Source organism: Eubalaena glacialis, chromosome 2 (genome assembly GCF_028564815.1).
Source record: "Eubalaena glacialis isolate mEubGla1 chromosome 2, mEubGla1.1.hap2.+ XY, whole genome shotgun sequence".
NCBI classification, from domain to species: domain Eukaryota; kingdom Metazoa; phylum Chordata; class Mammalia; order Artiodactyla; family Balaenidae; genus Eubalaena; species Eubalaena glacialis.
In genome coordinates, this window is record NC_083717.1 from 108,766,356 (window position 1) to 108,788,879 (window position 22,524).

The 22,524-nt window shown below is 39.1% G+C and overlaps 1 protein-coding gene across 8 annotated transcripts in view; it reads right to left on the reverse strand.

Annotated features, from left to right (window-relative positions):
* LOC133084193 (calpain-3) overlaps window positions 1-22,524 on the reverse strand; it is a 128,670-nt gene that overhangs the window by 23,039 nt on the left and 83,107 nt on the right. For 5 of the 8 annotated variants that reach the window (XM_061180429.1, XM_061180436.1, XM_061180435.1 and 2 more), the window contains one exon: window positions 373-442. In XM_061180429.1, coding sequence (XP_061036412.1) covers window positions 373-442 — 70 coding nt within the window. Of the gene's footprint in view, window positions 1-372; window positions 443-14,083; window positions 14,333-22,524 lie in introns of those variants that run through there. The other 3 variants (XM_061180437.1, XM_061180438.1, XM_061180434.1) reach the window with 1 other exon arrangement.

Below are 22,524 nucleotides of genomic sequence, written 5' to 3' on the forward strand. Positions count from 1 at the left end.
GACATGCGTGGTACATGGACAGTTTCAGAGCTGCCTTCTAAGGAAGGTGGGTACAGCTAAAAGCAGGGCTTTTGTCTTGCTGAGTGGGGTGTGTGAGTGTCCTGGAGACTCTGGAGAGGAGGCTGTGGAATGAGGCACACCTCCTGTGACACAAGGCAAGGAACTAGTGAGAAAGGTGGGAAGGACAGAAATTAAATGAAGCAATCACCAGCACGTTGATAAATGAGTATAAGGTAATGTTATCAAAACCTCCTCCCCAAAATTCATTAAAAGCAAAACCAGATTATTGTCCCTTTACTTACTGTGAAGGGATCACACCTTTTAATCACCCCTTGATTGTTTGGCTAGATATGACCCGAGGGACTTTCCTACCTAGATCTCCTTGACAGATGTCAGTTCTGTTGGCTCCACCAATGATAAATCGGGGATTCTCACAAATTTCCTGTGAAACAAAAAGGAAATAATAATAGTAGCAGTAGCTATTATTTACTGAGGTCCATACGTAGTGCTGGCATCACATATCAAGAGTTTAACACACACCACTCATTTAAACCTCCAAAAACAGCCCATGAATTGGATACTATCATTCTTGTTTTTCAGATGAGGACACCAAGGCTCAGAGAGGTTAAGAAACCTGCCCAAGGACACACAGCTAGTAAGTGAGAGAAGCCAGATACATGGCTTCTTTTCCCATTGTTCCACACTGCTCCCTCACACTGATATACTGTCTGAGTAAAGATGCACCTTGAGAGTTAGGGCAGTGTCATTACTGTCACAGCTTTGGAGGGACAATAGAAAACATGGCTCTTGCTTTTTTTTTTTTTTTTCCTATGCCAGGGAAAAGAGGTACAGGAGGGAAAGTAAAGATCTTTTCCCCCAAGACATGGTAACATAGATATTTAGTATCAGCATATGTCCCAAGGGCCACAGGACTTGAGAGCTGGGGAGAGCCGAGGGTAAATTTGGTGTGGGCCTCAGCGGCCTCCCCATCTGTTGGCGGGTGCGTTCTTTATTCAAGGTAACCCAATAGGACACCCCTGGCATGAGCAGTTTTCAAATCCAGGCACTACCAATTATGTGTATTCCAACAGAGACCAACAGAGGGTGCTCTTGTTTTTGTTTGGATGTGTCATGCTTTGGGGTTTTTTTTTGTTTTTTTAAAATTTATTTTAAATTTTTTATTATTTTTTATTTTTTGGCTGCATTGGGTCTTCGTTGCTGTGCGCGGGCTTTCTCTAGTTGCAACAAGCGGGGGCTACTCTTCACTGCGGTGCACAGGCTTCTCATTGCAGTGGCTTCTCTTGTTGTGGAGCATGGGCTCTAGGTGCGCGGGCTTCAGTGGTTGCCGTGCATAGGCTCAGTAGTTGTGGTGCATGGGCTCTAGGGTGTGCGGGCTTCAGTAGTTGTGGCACACGGGCTTAGTTGCTCTGTGGCATGTGGGATCTTCCTGGACCAGGGATCGAACCCGTGTCCGCTGCATTGGTAGGCGGATTCTTAACCACTGCGCCACCAGGGAAGTCCCCATGCTTTGTTTTTTAACTTTTGAAATAATTGTAGATTCTGTGTATTTGTTTTAACACCATTCTTCACAGCTTCGAGAAGCTTATCCCAGTGACACAGCCCTCTCCTTCTGTCTCCTCCATCACAACAAGCTGGTATACTCACATGAGTTGAAGCTCCCTGCACTCAGGAATCTCTCTCTCCTACTAGATGGAAAGTCAGTCATGCTTAGACCACACCACACACGCATCCCGCCTGAAGTTCTTAATCAATGGAAGGATAAACCAAAAACAATAATTTTTAAAAAGGTTACCTATAGGAGAGGGAAGGATTAAGGGGGTGAATATAGGGATGGAAGTAAAACTCTGAATATAACTGTTTGAAAATAGTTTTGACTTAGGAATCATGTAAATTTTATAGAATTAAAAGCCAAAATTAAAGACAATTTTAAAAAGCAATCTTTAAAAGCTGAGACCAAATTGAAGCAAAGGAACCAAACTGCTTATCAAATTGATGGCATGACCACACACATAAAATGAATTCTTTCAAGTGACTTAAAATATAAAATTTTGGTTGTTTATTCCTTTTGGGATATAGCCTATGGTCAAAAACCAAAACCATAAAGAAATGTGAACCATAATAAATAAAAATAACATTGTTGTTACTTCAAAACTTTGACATGTAGGGTAAGGTAAATAAGAATGTACATTAATGTCATTAGGAACCAGGATATTTTTAGTGTAAAAGAAAATATGTAAAATATAAAACTGAATAACTTAAGTAACAACCCTGCAATGTTAAAGTTGAATTGGATATATAACTCATGATTTATTTTTGTCTCTCTAGAAAAAATTTTCTATCTCTCTGCACTAAAACAAAAGAAACAAAAAAACTAGAAGCAGTAAAAATCTAGCAGTAAAGAAAACATCAACATCCAGAATGTGGTCTTTAAAAACCATTTCCCACTAATAAAATATAAAACTCTCATTATTCCAAGTAAGACTCTTTCCTCTTAAAAAACAAAGAAACCAATTAAGGTATAGTCAACATATGTTATTTTTGTCTCCCCAGTGTTTTGCCTCCTTAAAATACATTCCACTTTCTCCTGGCATTACACCTCAATTTTCAACTGGGGAGCAACAACGCTGTCAGCCCATGTTGTTCTGGTGGGCTTCCCTCTTCACCCAGATCCAGATGGCTATTAAGGGCAATCACAGTGAGAGTGACTGGTTCAGGGATGGGCACATGACCAAATATGGGCCAATGAGATATGGGCCAAGACTTTCGTTGTAACTATTGAGAAAGAAATACATTCTCCTCTGGGAGTTCCTAAGCTGGTAGAGTGTCAGCCTGAAGCTGCTGGTGGCCATTTTTGCCCCTTTGTGAAGTTAGCCCACTTGAGAATAAAGATAACTCAGAGGAAGCAGATGGGGGAGTGGGTGGAGAGGTCGGAGGTGATAAATAGACAGACAGATAGATAGACAAATAGATGATATTAGGGATTGTGTCTTTTTTTTTTTTTTAATAAATTTATTTATTTATTTTTGGCTGCGTTGGGTCTTTGTTGCTGCACGCGGGCTTTCACCAGTTGCGGTGAGCGGGGGCCACTCCTCGCTGCGGTGCGTGGGCCTCTCACTGCAGTGGCTTCTCTTGTTGCGGAGCACGGGCTCTAGGCGCGTGGGCTTCAGTAGTTGTGGCACGTGGGCTCAGTAGTTGTGGCTCGTGGGCTCTAGAGTGCAGGCTCAGTAGTTGTGGTGCATGGGCTTAGTTGCTCCGCGGCATGTGGGATCTTCCCGGACCAGGACTCGAACCCGTGTCCCCTGCATTGGCAGGCGGATTCTTAACCACTGCGCCACCAGGGAAGCCCTAGGGATTGTGTCTTGATGACATTGTTTGAGGCCTGGATTCAGTGTGTCTAAACCTGATCATCACTTTTGAACATTCAAGTTATAGAGCTCTTTTTTGGTTTAAGTTAGTTTGTGTTGGGCCTCTGTTACTTGCCAGCTGAGACACTTGACTACTGAATGTCCTGCCCTGTTATGAGGCATATATTATAGAGTAACTCAAATACTAGAATTAGAGCTACATTTTTTAGCTGTCACAAGGATAGATTTCTCTCCTTGGGTCTATAGGTACAGAAGCACACCTCATCTCCTCACCTGCCACCAATTCCAGGGCTGACTACTTGGAAAGGCAGTAGCAACTGCACTGCTTTCTCTTTCATCTGCTTAGAGGTCCAGGTATTTGAATGGAGTTACATTTTTTGCAGTAGTAGAGATTCCCCAATATACTACATTTACCTTCAATACTACCTCAGCTAAATTCACCAAACATTAATTGAGCTTCCAAGTATGCACAGGGCTGGGGGATTTAAGGATATAATAAAAATAGGAAATCGTCCCTGCCTGCCCTCCAGGAAACCCCCAGCCTAGAGACCCTCAGTTGTTTGTCCTCATGAGAGATGTCTGTTTGGTGAGGGTCAGTTACCAAACTTGTTGAGGGTTAATTCATAGAACAGCTAGATTTACCTAGATACCCCTTCCCACCACCTACTTTCGTGGAGTGTCTGAGACCTGTTTTTGTTGGTTAATATGAACAAAGGGTAAATTGTCCTGGCTCTGTCACTTTAACTTGGGGACCTAAGACTTCCGGTCACTTGTTTGGCTATAATTTAGCATGGAGACTGGATCTGTCAGTGATGGATTCCCAGCAATTAGCAACAGATGACCATTTCCTCAGTTTTTGAGTGCTGTGGTTTGCAAACATTTTTTTTATTGTATACCTCCATCATTAAAATATTCTGAACATGCAACTGTACATATTCTTATTAGTTTTAAATTATGTGTGTGTGTGTTATCCTAACATACAATGTGCGTTATAAGATAAACAAAAGCATACATTTAAAAGGGTGGGCTAATATAGATATATGTAGGGGACTTCTGGTTTCAGCTCCAGCATGTAAAAAGCTTGGAAGTCATCCCTCCCATCCTTACCACAAGAAAAAGCCAAACACCTGAAAACCAGTGACTTTGCTTGGATCCATCAGAGAACTGAGGTTGCAGGGCAGCCTACCACCCTGAGATATGGACAGAAGTGAAACCAGAGAGTTATAGCCAAGATCTGTTTATCTGGAACAGAAGCTGCCTCAGCCACAAACTGGGAGGAACACTTAAATGGTAACTTTGATGAATTTCAGGAAGCTGAGTGTGGACTAGCACAAGAGTGAGAAACTTCTGGAGCCACAGTCTTGGGAGAAACCCCCAACACTTTCATGGTTTTTACCTCCAAAAATTCCAAGTTCTCATGGTGAAGATCCAAGAAAGATCCCCCCGACAGGGGAAAAGACTTTTCCAGTCTTACCTATGTTGGGGGAAGTGTATTACTCCCACTCCAGCCACCTCCAGGCTTTCTCACCTAAGAAGGGGTAAAAGCTATACCAGTGGAGAAACGTGTATGAAGGTCATAGCCCAGAGAGACAGTCTCATTAAAAGATAGAGCTTTAATCATTAGATTATAGAACACTTCCCCTCCCCGATCATACCACCACATCAACAGGGCTCCAGTGAAATAACAGTGACTTACAGCTGAAAGAGCTGCAAGATGTAAACTCTGATAAGTATTTAGGAAAGCCCAAAGTCAAGAGAGGAGACAAAACAAGGATATTAAAGGAATTTGAAGCTTCTGACACCTGCAGCTGGAGGAAACAAACACAGCACAACTTCTAGCCAGCTTAACATAAATCCTTATGCCAAAGGCTTATGTATCTCAGTTCTTATTACCCAAAGCAATATGTCTGGCTTTCAGTAAAAATTACAAGAGATGCCAAAAGGCAGGCAAGAGCAAGCATCAGAACTAGATTCCGATATGACATAGATGTTGGAATTATCAGGCAGGGAATTTAAAATAACTATGATTAGTATGTCAAAAAGTCTAATGGAAAAAGTACATAACATTTAAGAAAAGATGGGTAATATAAGCAGAGAGATGGAAACTCTAAGAAAGAATCAAAAGGAAATGATAGAAATAAAAGACAGTATAGGGCTTCCCTGGTGGCGCAGTGGTTGAGAGTCTGCCTGCTAATGCAGGGGACGCGGGTTCGAGCCCTGGTCTGGGAAGATCCCGCATGCCGTGGAGCAACTGGGCCCGTGAGCCACAACTACTGAGCCTGCGCGTCTGGAGCCTGTGCTCCGCAACAACAGAGGCCACGATAGTGAGAGGCCCACGCACCGCGATGAAGAGTGGCCCCCGCTTGCCGCAACTAAAGAAAGCCCTCGCGCGAAACGAAGACCCAACACAGTCAAAAATAAATAAATTAATTAATTTAAAAAAAAAGACAGTATAACATGTATTTGATGGGCTCATCAGTGGATTAGACATGGACAAGAAAAAAAAAATCAGTGAGATTGAAGATGAGACAATAGGAATTTCCTAAAGTGAAATGCAAAGAGAAAAATATAACAACAAAAACAACAACAACAAAACAGAGCAGAACATCTAAGAACTGTGGGACAATTCAAAAGGTGCAGCATATGCATAATTGGAATACTGGAGGGAAAGAAAGAACAGAGCAGAAGAAATATTTGAAGGAATAATGTCCAAGAACTTTCCAAAATTAATGACAGATACCAAATCACAGATCCAAGAAGCACAAAGAACATCAAGTAGCATAAATGCCAGCAAAATAAAACATAACTACACTTAGGCATATCATTTTCAAACTGCAGATAACCAAAGATAAAGAAAAGATCTTCAAAGAAGCCAAGAGGGAGAAAAATACCTTTGCTCTAGAGGAAATAAGACAAGAATTATAGTAGACTTCTCTTCAGAAACCATGCAAGCAAGAAATATTTAAATTGATGAAATATTTAAATTGATGAAAGAAAAACCCACCAACCTAGCATTCTATATGCAGAGAATTTATCTTTCAAAACTGAAGGAGACTAAAGGCTTTCTCAGACAAATAAAACCACAGGGAAGGGACTTCCCTGGTGGCGCAGAGGTGAAGACTCCATGCTCCCAATGCAGGGGGCCCCGGTTCGATCCCTGGTCAGGGAACTAGATCCCACATGCATGCCGCAACTGAGTGTGCATGCCGCAACTAAGGAGCCAGCGAGTTACAACTAAGGAGCCTACTGGCTGCAACTAAGGAGCACACATGCTGCAACTAAAGGAGACCACCTGCCGCAACTAAGACCCGGCACACCCAAATAAATAAATAAAATAAATAAAGTAAATCTTAAAAAAAATAACCCACAGGGAATTCATTTCCAGCAGACTTGGCTTGCAAGAAATGTTAAAAGAAGCTCTTCAAGGAGAAGGAAAATTATATAGATCAGAAACCTGGACCTACGTAAAGAAAGGAAGAGCATCAGAGAAGGAATAAATGAAGGTAAAATAAAACTTTTATTTTTCTTATTTTTTTAAAAAAATAATTCCTATTTTTTTAATTTTAATTTTATTTATTTTATTTTTGGCTGTGTTGGGTCTTCATTGCTGCGCATGGGCTTTTCTCTAGTTGCGGCGAGCGGGGGCTACTCTTCATTGCGGTGCGCAGGCTTCTCATTGCGGTGGCTTCTCTTGTTACAGAGCACGGGCTCTAGGCGCGTGGGGCTTCAGTAGTTGTGGCATGCAGGCTCCATAGTTGTGGCTCACGGGCTCTAGAGCTCAGGCTCAGTAGTTGTGGCGCACGGGCTTAGTTGCTCCACGGCATGTGGGATCTTCCCGGACCAGGGCTCGAACCTGTGTCCCCTGCATTGGCAGGCAGATTCTTAACCACCGCGCCACCAGGGAAGCCCTATTTTTCTTATTTTTAACCTAAAGATTATTTAAAGTAATAATCACAACAACGTGTTGAGTAATTATAGCATATGGATAAGTGAAATGCATGACAGTAATGTTAATGTCATGAGGGAAGAAAGGGAGGAATTGGGAATTTTCTATTATAAGGTACTAGACTACATATACAGTGGTATATGTTATTTGAAGGTGAAATCAGACTAGTTGTACATGTATATTGGAAACTTTAGCATAACCATTAACATTTTTTAAAAAGTATAATTGATATACTTAAGAGAAGAGATAAATGGAATCATATAGAATACTCAATTAAAACCAGAGAATGCAGGAAAGGGGAGCGGAGAGAAACAAAGAAAAATTGCAACAAATAGAAAACAGTTATAAACATAGTAGATATTAATGCAACTATATTATAATCACTTAAATGTGAATGGCCTAATACATCAATTAAAAGATAGAGATTGTGAGAATAGATTTTTTTTAAAGACCCAACGATATGTTATCTACAAGAAAATCACTTTAAATATAAAGACTTGGATAGCTAGAGAAGGATATACCATGCTAATGCTCATCAAAAGAAAGCTGGATAATCAATGAATTTGGTCAAGTTGCAGGATACAAAATTAATGCACAGAAATCTCTTGCATTCCTATACACTAATGACGAAAAATCTGAAAGAGAAATTATGGAAACACTCCCATTTACCATTGCAACAAAAAGAATAAAATACCTAGGAATAAACCTACCTAGGGAGACAAAAGACCTGTATGCAGAAAACTATAAGACACTGATGAAAGAAATTAAAGATGATACAGACAGATGGAGAGATATACCATGTTCTTGGATTGGAAGAATCAATATTGTGAAAATGACTATACTACCCAAAGCAATCTACAGATTCAATGCAATCCCTATCAAATTACCAATGGCATTTTTTATGGAACTAGAACAAATCATCTTAAAATTTGTATGGAGACACAAAAGACCCCGAATAGCCAAAGCAGTCTTGAGGGAAAAAAACAGAGCTGGAGGAATCAGACTCCCTGACTTCAGACTATACTACAAAGCTACAGTAATCAAGACAATATGGTACTGGTACAAAAACAGAAACATAGATCAATGGAACAAGATAGAAAGCCCAGAGATAAACCCACGCACCTATGGTCAACTAATCTATGACAAAGGAGGCAAAGATATACAATGGCAAAAAGGCAGTCTCTTCAATAAGTGGTGCTGGGGACACTGGACAGCTACATGTAAAATAATGAAATTAGAACACTCCCTAACACCATACACAAAAATAAACTCAAAATGGATTCGAGACCTAAATGTTAAGACCGGACACTATAAAACTCTTAGAGGAAAACATAGGAAGAACACTCTTTGACATAAATGACAGCAAGATCTTTTTTGAACCACCTCCTAGAGTAATGGAAATAAAAACAAAAATAAACAAATGGGACCTAATGAAACTTCAAAGCTTTTGCACAGCAAAGGAAACCATAAACAAGACTAAAAGACAACCCTCAGAATGGGAGAAAATATCTGCAAATGAATCAACGGACAAAGGATTAATCTCCAAAATATATAAACAGCTCATTCAGCTCAATATTAAAGAAACAAACAACCCCATCCAAAAATGGGCAGAAGACCTAAATAGACATTTCTCCAAAGAAGACATACAGACGGCCAAGAAGCACATGAAAAGATGCTCAACATCACTAATTATTAGAGAAATGCAAATCAAAACTACAATGAGGTATCACCTCACACCAGTTAGAATGGGCATCATCAGAAAATCTACAAACAACAAATGCTGGAGAGGGTGTGGAGAAAAGGGAACCCTCTTGCACTGTTGGTGGGAATGTAAATTGATACAGCCACTATGGAGAACAATATGGAGGTTCCTTAAAAAACTAAAAATAGATTTACCATATGATCCAGCAATCCCACTACTGGGCATATACCCAGAGAAAACCATAATTCAAAAAGACACATGCACCCCAATGTTCATTGCAGCACTATTTACAATAGCCAGGTCATGGAAGCAACCTAAATGCCCATCGACAGACGACTGGATAAAGAAGATGTGGTACATATATACAATGGAATATTACTCAGCCATAAAAAGGAACGAAATTGAGTCATTTGTTGAGACGTGGATGGATCTAGAGACTGTCATACAGAGTGAAGTAAGTCAGAAAGAGAAAAACAAATATCGTATATTAACGCATGTATGTGGAACCTAGAAAAATGGTACAGATGAGCCGGTTTGCAGGGCAGAAGTTGAGACACAGACGTAGAGAACAGACATATGGACACCAAGGGGGGAAAACTGTGGTGGGGTGGGGATGGTGGTGTGCTGAATTGGCGATTGGGATTGACATGTATACACTGATGTGTACAAAACTGATGACTAATAAGAACCTGCAGTATAAAAAAACAAACAAAACAACTAATACTAAAGTTTCATTGGCTTATTTGTATGGAAATATGTTAATATGAATGTTTCAGACATTACATGAAATTTCTAAAAATCTTATTTGTTCTGGTATAATGTTATAAGTCATAATTCTAGTTTTTACTTTAAAATGTATACCTCAGAAATAACTAAATTTCCTTGTCAACTGCATTATTATGAACTTTCATCAAATCTTTAACCGTGGTCATTTCTAAGTCTTTTGTCATTGACAGACAGTTCTGGGTGTACTGTGATACTTTTGCAAATATGTTCCTATAAAAGGGTTTCATCTTCAAGGAATTCATGGAAAAGACTCTGACAAGTACAGGCTTCTGGTAACTGACTGTACTGCTGAACTGAATGAATAAGCATTTTCAGAACTCTAAGGAAAAACTGATGAACTCATAAAAGTGCTAACAAAAGATCAAGATGAAAAAAAAAATTAATTACATGGGACTGAGTGAACTGATGAGGATGATTATAATTTTTGTGACTTTCTATTTGAATTAAAAAAAAAAATCCCACAAGGACTCAGAGGCAAAGAATATACAAATCAATTTTCACTGCAAAGTAAAGGAGCTGTTACAGTGGAGGATTACTGGACCGAATGTCAATATTATGACATAGTATGAGTGTGTTTCGTGTTTGGTAATTGCAATCATTGTTGCTTTTGTTGTGGTCATCCATTTACAAAAAAAAAAAAAACAATTGATAAAATAAATATTAGAGCAACAGGAAAAGAGAGATTTGGTCATAAAATGAGGTTAGCTAATATTTAATAAGCTCATGCTTCCCTAAGGTGTGCCAGGCTCTTTATGAAAGTTATTAGATTTAATAAAGGTGTTAAAACTATGGAAAAAATATATATATATAGTAGCTGAAATCTAAAAAAAAAGAAAAATACTAGATACATATTAAATATTTTTTAATAAACAAATGAATGGAGAAGTTAGTTTGATTTTAAAATGTTACATACCATACAAGGCCAATTACTGTCTACTCACAATAAAGGAGAAAGTTGTGCAAGTAGAAAAAGAAAACAATAAATATAAATGATATTTTAAAAATAAATTAAAAAAACAAACCAAAAAAAAGAAAGCTGGAGGGCTTCCCTGGTGGTGCAGTGGTTAAGAATCCGCCTGCCAATGCAGGGGACACGGGTTTGAGCCCTGCTCTGGAAAGATCCCACATGCCACGGAGCAACTAAGCCCGTGTGCCAAAACTACTGAGCCTGCGCTCTAGAGCCTGCGAGCCACAACTACTGAGCCCACGTGCCACAACTACTGAAGCCCACGCGCCTACAGCCCGTGCTCCACAACAAGAGAAGCCACCGCAATGAGAAGTCCACGCACCGCAACGAAGAGTAGCCCCCGCTCGCCACAACTAGAGAAAGCCCGCACGCAGCAACAAAAGACCCAACTCAGCCAAAAAAATAAATAAATAGATAAATAGATAAATAAAAAAAAAAAAAGAAAGAAAGCTGGAATAGCTGTATAAATTTCAGACAAAGCAGACTTCATTACAAGGAAAATTATCAGAGATAAAGAGATGCATTACATAATGAAAAAGGAGTCCTTTGTCCAAGAAAACATACAATCCTAAATGTGGATGCACCTAACAACAGAGTGTCAAAAGACATGAGGCAAAAAGTGATACATCTGAAAGGAAAAATAGACAAATCTAGTATTATAGTTGGAGACTTTAACACCCCTTGTTCAGTAATTATAGATCAAGCAGGTAGAAAATCAATAAGGATATAGTTGACCTGAATGGCACTAGCAATCAACTTGATCTAATTAACATTTATAGACTACTCCACCCACCAATAGCAGAATACGCATTCTGCTCTCAATATCACATGGAAGAGTCACCAAGATAGACTACATTCTGGGCTATAAAACATACCTCGACAAATTTAAAAGAATAGAAAACATACAAAGTATGTTTTCAGACTACAGCGGAATGAAACTAGAAAGCAATAACAATAAGATAACTGGAGAATCCCAAATTATTTGGAAATTAAACAACACACTTCTGAATAACACACAAGTCAAAGAAGAAGTTTCAAGAGAAGTTAAAAATTGCTTTGAACTAAATGAAAATGAAAATATATCATCAAAATTTGTGGGATGCAGTGAAACCAGTGCTTAGAGGGAAATCTATAACATTAAATGCATATATTAGAAAAGAAGAAAGATCTGATATCAATACCAATATTCTACCTCAGGACACCAGAGAAAGAAAAAAAATTTAGGCTCAAAGCAAGCAGAAAAAAAGAAATAATGTAGGATTAGAGCAGAATCAATGAAATTGAAAATAGCAAAACAACAGAGAGAATCAAGAAAGCCAAAAACTGGTTTCTTGAAAAGGTTAATAAAATCAATAAAACTGTAGCCATGCTCACCAAGGAAAAAAGAGAGAAGACACCAATTACCAACAGCAGAAATGTAGAGATCACCACTACTGATCCCATGGACATTAAAAGGATAATAAAGGAATACTGCAGATACCTCTAAGCCCACAGATTTGATAACTTTAGATAAAATTGACTAATTTCGTAAAAGACACAAAACTCACACAAAGACAAACAGACCATCTGAATATGGCTATACCTATTGAAGAAATTTATTCAATGATTAATAACCCTCCAAAAAAAAAGCACCAGATCCAGATGATTTTATTGGTGAATTCTATGAAACATTCAAGGAAGAAATGATACAAATTCTCTACAATATCTTCCAGAAAAATTGAAGCAGAGGGATCACTTCCTATCTCATTCTATGAGGCCAGTATCACCCTAATACCCAAACCAGAAAAAGACATTGCCAAGGAAAACTACAGACCAGTATCTCTTATGAAAATAGAAACCAAATCCTCAAAAAAAAATTAGTAACTCAAAAACAACAATGTATAAACAAAATTATACACTACAAGTATATCATTTACCTGGGATTTATTCCAGGTATGCAAGACTGGTTCAACATTTGAAAATCAATCAATGACATCCATCACAACAGGCTAAGAAGAAAAATCATATGATCATATCAGTTGATGCAGAAAAAGCATTTAACAAAATTCAATACCCATTCATGATGAAAACCCCTAGGAATAGAGGGGAATGTCCTCAAGTTGGTAAAGAAAATTTACTTTTTAAAAGTTTTAAACGAACTGCAATTATCTTCATATTTAATGTTAAGAAATTAGATGCTTTCCCCTTAAGGTCAGAAACAAGTCAAAATGTCTCCTCTTACCACTCTTATTCAACATCATACTGAAAGTCCTAGCTGATGAAATAAAACAAGAAAAGGAAATAAAATTTATAAAGATTGGAAAGGAAGAAATAAGCTCTTTATTCACAGATGACATAATAGTCTATGTAGAAAATCCCAAACAAATGACAAAAAGAAAAACCTTTCTGGAACTAATAAGCAAGCACAGTTGCAGGATAGAAGGTTAGTATATAAAAGTCAGTAGCTTTCCTATATACCAGCAATGAACGAATGGAATTTGGTAAAAACAAAAACAAACTTCATTTACAATAACACACACACAAAGAGAAATACTTTGGTATAAGTTAGTATGAACTCATGTTTTGCTTATTATAAATACAGATAGTTAATATAGAAATGCAGTTATGTCTGGGATGAGTCCTGGGAATCTGCATTTTAAACTGGCATCCCAAGGTGATTCTGATGCAGGTAGTCCAAAGACCACACTTTGAGAAGCACAGAGTAGCTGAATACAGTTGAAACAAATGGACTCCTCAATTGCCAGGCAGTAAGGTATCCTTGAGCAAACTGCTTCTCCCTGTAGGGAGTGTGGCAGGTCAGCATGGACCTTTTTGTTTACACAGAAGTGACACATCACTAATGAACCAGCCTTAGGCAAGAAGTTAAGAAGGCAAATCTCTAGCCTCCTGCAGCCTCCTATGTCATAACTGTTCACCACCTTCCAGGGAACTCTCCTTGAAACTGTGAGCCCTAGTCCTCTTCCCCACTCCCCTTTCCCACCCCCAGAATACCTGCTCTCAAGAAGAAACATGATAATCAATTATTCCTTACTGTTTTACTACGAATTTAAGTCAGTGCATTAGCTCTCTTAAAAATATTTACAGTCTCAGGGATCTATAAAGTATTAAATAATCTCTAGTTCAGGAATAGAGCTCCAGTTTCAGGAGGAAGCAGGAAAGTATTTGGGGGGCAAATGGGTAGGAGAATGTTGATAAGCCACTTGCTCAGATCCGGGATCTGTGGCCTCAGGCTCTGGACCACTTGACCTCCCGTTCCCAAGAGCTGTCTCCTGAAGCCCCGTCCCTCCTATCCCTACCTTTGGCCTTTTCCACGTGATGGCCTTCATCTTGGTTTTCTGGCTCAGCTCATGGGAGCCCAGGGACTGAACACCTGCTGGGAACACACGGTCTTCAAAGAGGCACTTCTGAGCCAGGCACCGTTGTCTGAGAACAACAAAATCCTGCCCCTCATACTTGAGGGGCCGTGTGGCGGTGCCTTCTCCGTTTCTCCTGTCCCTCTCCCGGATCACACGGTCACAGAAGAATCCTGGCAGCAGGTAGGGCATGGTGACCGCTCAGGGAGTGGAGCTGGGCCTTCACTGTGGCCTCTCTCCTGCTGCGCCCTCAGTCCAAGGCCTAATCCTCCCGTGAATGGGCCGGAGCCTATATAGCTCCTCCACTCTCAGCAGCGCAATGCAAATGAACACAGCCCAGAGAAAGGCCGTGGTCAGAGTCAGCAGCTTTGGCTGGAGGCCCCTGAGCCCACGGTCAAGGGGCGACACCATGCCAGTCAGACAGAGAGCCGGCAAGGGGAGCGAGAGAGCCAGGGACAGCCCCGGGACAGGCCACAAGACCTGCAGACCTGCAGGCTACTTCCATCAGCCTTGCTGGGATTCTTTCTTTAAAAAGAGAAAATGTAGTTGCAGAGAGGCTTACCCTGCCTCAGCAAAAGGCATTCATGCCTTTAACACTGGCGGCCAATGGGATATAGCATGGGGCCTTCGAAACATGCTGTATACACTAATCCTATACAGGCTCCTGAATGCATAGGAGGATTCTGTTCCGGGCCATTGTCTGAGGTTAATGAAGCCTTCATTCTCCTGATGTCCCTGCCCCACCCCACAAAGACCTTGACTGGCCATTTAGGGACTCTAATCTGTGAGAGGGACCCAGAGGGTAGGTAGCTTGACCTCAAATGAGAGTCCCTGTTAGAGTGGGTCCCAGTGGCAGTGAACAGACATCCACGGTTGTGAGTTCAGGACCTTTGAGGCAGAGAAGGTGGTAGATGGGGAAGGAGGATAAATGTGTGTCAGAATATATTCACAAGAAAGCTCAGCTTTTTCAAAATTTCACCATGCACAAACGGGCAACTCGAGAGTAAGGGCAGGGAGCTGGCATGAGTGGAAACTCCGTTCTGGCAGCCTTCCCACTAGGAGGATGCCGTCTCCCTGTCCACTTGTTCACTCTTGTCAGTTTTTGTCTACTCCGTGCTTCTCAAAGTGTGGTCTTTGGACTACCTGCATCAGAATCACCTGGGATGCAAGTTTAAAATGCAGATTCATTCCCAGGGCTTACCCCAGACCTAAGGATTCAGATCCTCTTGGTAGGGGTCTGGGACTCTGCAATTTAAATAAGCACATCAGGGATTCTATGTTCGCTAGTGTTTGAAACCATGACATTGGCTTTACAGGACACTATAATAGCTCAAAGTAATTTTTGAGGTCAGTTTTTTTTTTTTTATTAATTAATTTATTAGTTATATTTGGTTGCATTGGGTCTTCATTGCTGTGCGCGGGCTTTCTCTAGTTGTGGTGAGCGGGGGTTACTCTTCGTTGCGGTGTGCAGGCTTCTCATTGCAGTGACTTCTCTTGTTGCGGAGCACGGGCTCTAGGCCGTGCGGGCTTCAGCAGTTGCAGCACATGGGCTCAGTAGTTGTGGCTCACAGGCTCTAGAGCGCAGGCTCAGTAGTTGTGGCGCACGGGCTTAGTTGCTCCATGGCATGTGGGATCTTCCCGGACCAGGGCTCGAACCCGTGTCCCCTGCATTGGCAGGCAGGTTCTTAACCACTGCACCACCAGGGAAGCCTGAGGTCAGTTTTTTTAAGAAATAATTTTATTTTTATTCAGTTTATACATGAACAAAGTTTTAAAAAGTCAAACAAAAGTTACCTAGAGGAATAGAAGTCTCTTGCCCTGCAAATTTCTCTCCTCAGAGACAGCCACTTTTAATTCTTTTAGCTCTTTCTTCTGGTATTTACCTCTATATTTCTAAATAATATGCTTATATTATTACTTTTTAATTTATTATTTTTAGAAAGTATCAATAGAATTCCTATTTGGGGGAATGAGATTTAGGTTTCTCACATTATGCTCTGCCCATCATCTTCCCAAAATCCTTATGTCATAAATTTTAGAGAAATTAAAATTCATTATTTCCTTTAATATAATTAAATATCGTTCACTTCTTAACTAAGTAGTATGCTGTGTTACATTTCCTTTCTGTATAAATGTTTCTTTTCTCTTATTCTTTATAATTCTCTGATTTTTTAATGTATCCATCAATGCTTTTCTCCAGCAGTAGTTTTTACAAATACTTAAATGCATAGATAACCTAGAGGTTCCATTGCTCCCCAACCTAGGGCCTTCCTTTGCAGCCCTTCTCCCCTACAGACCAGACCAGCAATCTTCCAGGTCTGGAGCAGTGGCCTGGGACTGACTGCCCTTCTCCTGGGTGGAAATCTATTTCCTGGATCTTAACCATTCTTTGGTTCACTCCTCGATTTTATTGGCACACAACTTGCAGTTTCGTAAGAATGGATGAGTGGGAGGTAAATCACTTGAGTCCTTGCCCATCTATCTCTTTTCTATCTTTAAACTTGATTGAGAATTTGTCTAGGTGTTTTAGGTTGAAAATCAGTTTCCTTCAGAAGTTTTAAGGCATTGTCTCATTGCTCCTGGCATCTGGTGTTGAGAAGTATGATGCAATTTTGATGAACATTCCTTTGTATGTGACCTATCTTTTCCCTCTGAAAGCTTTTAGGGTTTTCTCCCTTCTCCCTCTCCCCAACAATCCCCCACCCCAATTCCAAAAGCCACATTTGTGTGTCTTGGTATGAGTTTATTTATTTTTTAAATTCTTTGTGCTGAGCCCTCAGTGACTCCTTTCAATGTAGAGAATTTTGTCCCCAGTTCTGGGATATTCTTATATTATTTCTTTTACATTTCTCTCCCTTTCAATTATTTTTTCTCCCTTTCTTCCTTTCTCTCTTTCTTTTTTTCCTTTTCCTTGATTTTATATTTTAACCCTGTTATTGAAATGTTAGATTTTAGCTATCACAGTTTTTTAGCTTTTTATTATGAAAAATTTCAAACTTGCAGAAAAGTTTAAAGAATGGACACCCATATAGCTTACATCTACATTCAACAATTGTTAACATTTTGCCATCTTTGTTTTACCTATCTATATATGTATGTATAGATTTTATTATCTTTTTGATGAACCATTTGAAAGAGTGTTGTTCGTACAATGACAGTTTATACCTAAATACTTAGGAATATACTTATGATACACCAGGCATCTCCTAAAGACAAGAACACTCTCCTACTGACTGTAATGCCATTATCACTAAGAAAGTTAACTACTGCTCTCTAATATTATCTAAGATCCAAATCCCAGTGATAATTTTTTCAGTTGTTCCCCAAATATCTTTTATAGATGCTTTTATTTTTTGAACCAGTATCCAATTAATGTTCACACTGAAATTTAATAATTCAATAATTGGATTAGGTGGTGTTAAAGTGAGAATTAGTGAATTGGAAGCTACTTCAGAAGAAATCAACTAGAATACCACACAGAGAATCAAAGATGGGAAAATTTTTTTTAAAAAGAGGTTAAGATATATATGTGATAGAGCAAGATAAGCTCAGCATATATTTCATTGGAGTTCTAAAAGAAGATAATAGAAAATATGGGGAGAAATAATATTCTAAGAGATTTTCTACAATGGATTAATGACTCCAATCCTCAGATTCAAGATCCCAATGAATCCTAAGCAGGAAAGATATAAAGAAATACATGTTTAGACACAACAATGCAGAATACCATAGAGAGGATTTTGAAAGCAGTCAGAGAGAAAAGGCAGATGGCCTATTAAGGGATACCAAATAGAATGATTGCTGATTTCAACAACAACGTAATCCAGAGGACAGTACTGAGAATCAACCTAGGGCTGATTACTCAGGAAAAGTATTTTAAGAGTGACAGCAAATTTCACACAAATAAAAATTGAAATGCTTACTACAAATAGACCCCCACTAAAGGAACTTCTAAACAATGTACTTTAGGAAAAAGTAAAATTATTCTAGAAAGAAAAGTCTAAGACTCAGGAAGGATCAGTAAACAAAGAAATTGGCAAATGTGTGTAAATTTAAGCAAATATTGAAAAATTAAAATATTTTCTAATTTTAAGGTTGAAAAATCAAGATAGAGATAAAATTCTGAACAACCATGGCATATTAGTTAGAAGAGGAGTACTTAAAGTGCTCTATGGTCCTCATATTATTTATGAGAAAAATAATGGTATTGATATTTCAGGCTTCATCAAGATAATATGTATGCTAACAATTTAAGGCAACCACTGAAAAGACAGAAACAATCAATAACTTCCAAACTAGTAGAAAGAAAAAAAAAAATGAGAGAAAGCACTTTTAATCAATTAAAAGGACATAAAGAGGAAAAAGGAACATTTCGAAAGAAATACAAACAGAAAGGTTATGGTTAGGAAGATAGAAATAAACCCAAAGTACATCAAAGCTCATAATCAATGTAAATAGACTAAAATCTCCAGTTAAAAGACAAAGGTTTTGGACTTCCCTGGTGGTCCAGTGGTTAAGAATCCGCCTTCCAATGCAGGGGACGTGGGTTTGATCCCTGGTCGGGGAACTAAGATCCCACATGCCGCAGGACAACTAAGCCCCTGCATGCAACTACTGAGCCCATGCACCACATCAGGACATAGAAATGTTGAAAGTAAAAGAATGAAAAAAATATATATCAAGCAAAAACTTGCCCCCAAAGTTGCTGTACCTACATTAATATCCAATATGATTGACCTTAGAGTAAAAAAAAAAAAAAAAAGGTTTTTAAAGAGATAAAATGGTTACTAAAAATTCCTAGAAGAATAAATATTACCACTGACTCAAGAAGAAAAACAATTTCAAATGATCCCATTATTATTGAAGAGGCTGTATTTTCATTAATAGATAAAATCTTCCCTTAAAGAAAACACTGGCAAAATTCTACCAAATATTTAAGAAACATATAGCTACCATCTTACACAATCTCTTTCACAGAATAGAAGAAAGAACATTCCCCACTCATTTTAGGAGGTTAATATAACCTTGATCCCAAAATGGGACAGCACCAGAAAGGGAAATAATAAGCCAATCTCACTAATGTTCATATATGCAAAAACCTAAATAAAGGATTTGTAAGCCAAAATTCAGTGACATGTAAAAATGATAATACATTCTAAGTTTGTTTTAGTCTAAGAATACAAGGGGTCAATACTGGAAAACTCTATTAATGTAATTTTGTATATTAACTGTTTAAAGGAGGAAAATCACGATTTTCTCAATAAATGCAGAAAAAGTATTAAAGTTCAACAACCATTTATGATTTTAAAAGAAACTCTTAGCAAAGCAGGAATAGAGGGGAACTTTCTTATTGATAAGTTGTTTCTACAAATCAATGTGTAGAAAGTCTATTAAACAGTGAAACATTAAGAATACTCCCTTTAAAATGGGAAACCTGAGGAAGATGCCTGCTATCTCCTTAGTTATTAACATTATGCTAGAGGGTTTCGCCAGTGCAATAAAACACTAATTAGGCTGCTGAATACAGTTGTGTATAATGCACTGGGCAGCCCCATTATTATTTGCACGTGACCTAACCATTTATACAGAAACATACTCTATAGACAAATAACTTGGGATCGACAATCAAATTATTAGAATTACTAAGAGTTTAGTGGGAGTTCCCTGGCAGTCCAATGGTTACTCGGACTCGGCGCTTTCACTGCTGTGGCCCGGGTTCAATCCCTGGTCGGGGAACTAAGATCCTGCAAGCCATGTGGCTCAGCCAAGAGAAAAAAAAAAGACTTATTGGCACAAGGTGTGTTAGCACAAAGATAGACACACACAATGGAACACAACAGAGAGCGCAGAAACAGAACCACGCATTGATAGATACTTGATTTATTTAAAAAGTGGCTTTGTAAAAGGGATTGTCTTTTTAATAAATTGTGCTGGAAACTTTGAATATCCATATGGAAAAACAAAATGTGATCCCTATCTTATATGCAAAAATCATTTCTAGATGTATTATAGACCCAAATATGAAGGCAGAAAAATAAAGTTTCTAAATGATAATAAAAAGGAATTACTTTGGTTTAGGAAAAACATTCTTAACAGAACACAAAAAGCACTAACTATAAAGGAAAAAATAAATTAAGAATTAATTTAGAACTTCTAATTAAGAGCTTTTAATTTAGAATTTTTTAAGTAAAAAAATACCCTTAAAAGAGGGAAAAGTTTGGACTTCCCTGGCAGTCCAGTGGTTAAGACTCTGGGCTTCAAATGCAGGGGGCGTGGGTTCGATCCCTGGTTGGGGAACTAAGATCCCACATGCCGCGTGGTGCGGCCAAAAAATGGAAAAAAAAAGCACATCTAAACAATAAATGATTAGTATCCAGGATACATAAAGAATGCTTATAATTCAAGTTGAAAAAAACAAATGACTCAATAGAAAAATGAGCAAAAGACATTAACAGCTATTTCGTGGACAGCAAGATAAATAATCAAGAACTACACGAATTATGAAAAGATGCTCTTCCTTATTCATAATCAATGAAATGCATCTTCTCATACCTTTCTTGGCTATTTCTCTCTCTGCCCCTCCCATTCTCAGCGCTCTACTGCTGAGTTATTTCAGCTTGTTCCTCCCATGATGTCTAGAGTCCTGTCTCCATCACGACTTTCAGGAGGAGCTGCTGTCTTGCGGAATATAATGGGAGGCAGTCCTAAAAGTTATCGATATTTATAGAATTGTCACACTTTCGCCAAAACTTATGCTCCCCCACCCCCACTCCAGGATGGCACTGTGATGATTCTCTGCTGAGTAGAGAGGGAGCTGGCTCTCAACTGGGTACCTCATTTTGCCTTTCATTTACTGTCACCACTATTGACGATCGTGCTAAGTCATGTACGGTATCTCGTTTAATCCTTACAACAACTCTTTGAAAGTAGGAATTTTCATTTTCTTATCACATGGGAGGAAACTGAGACCCAGGAATGGTCTGTAACTTGCCTGAGGTCACATTGGTAAGAGGTGGAGCCGGGATTTGAATCCAGTTTCTTTGACTTGAAAGCCTGTGCACTGTGTCACCGTGTTATGCTCCTGTCCTCAGCTGCCTATCCTAATATTGCTACCTTACCTTGAGCACCTACTAGGATTTTATGGATACTTAGATACAGCCATATGATGAGAATATCACTATGTGCATTATAGAAGAGAAACTCGAAACTTGGAAAGTTTATGTGACTTGCTAGGGGTGGAGCCAAGGTTCAGACCAGGTGTGTTTGGTTCTAAATCCAGCTGTCTTAACCACTCTGCACCATGCCCCCAATTCTTCCTCTTAGCGGCTAGCTCAGGGATCCCCACTTCTTTCTAAACTGTCTGACAGATGATGACACTAAAACAGATTACAAGCAGACCTCCCAGCTGGTTTTACTGGAAAGATAATATCCCTGAGAGAAGCAGCTGCACAGCAACTGGGCTCTAGGCCCAGGAACAGAGGGCTCACTGCACACAGCCTCGGTGTTTCTGTAGCTCTGCTCCCTCCCTCTCATCTCACACTGGAATGGACTAAATTTATTTTGTGCCAAACTAGGATTTCTTCTTTTCGGAATTGAGTAACTCAGGTCAAGTGACCCCCTGCGGGGAAGTTACCCAGGGTGGGGTATTAATTATAGAGGTGATGGGCATGTGGAAGAGGTCGTTAGAGCAACAGACCTCTGGTGTCCCCACAGATTGTCAGAAAACTTTCAGACTTCAGAGTGCTGATGTAAAGGCCAAGCACTGGGTCCCAGGAAGTCAGTGAGCAGCTGTCTTCTGCATTTCACTCCTTTTCTTTAACTCTAGTTCAGACTAAAAGGAACCAGCCTCCTTGAAGAAATGATTCATTCCAGATCTAGAGCAAGAAATGTACAAGATGAGCCTGAGACTTTTTGTTGTGGCCAGAAAACAAGGAAGCTACTGAAGATGAATGGGGTCATGTCAAATGATGCAGGCAACTTGTAGGAGGCTCCCATTGTCTGAAGATGGGACAATTTGAACATCAAAGAGAATAATGACTGTAATGGATTAAAATATGTTGCAGTGTTTCCTACTGATCACACTGTTCATAGGGTATTATCTCAAGCTGTGGTACTTAGGAATAGAGAGAACATAGGAAGACTGTTGATTCTCATTATTCATGGTAGTTACGTTCTATAAAGTCACTGTGACTGTGAATGCTCAATTAGTGAATATTGAGTCATTGCACCTGGAGGAAATACAGCATTAGATTCCTGGGAGTCTACCATCAATATACAACCTTATTTTATGTGTGCTTCTGTTTAAAGACACCTTATTTAATATATATTATTAATTCATTAACATTGAACTCACAGCACCATAGCTCATGCCTGAATGAAGCTTA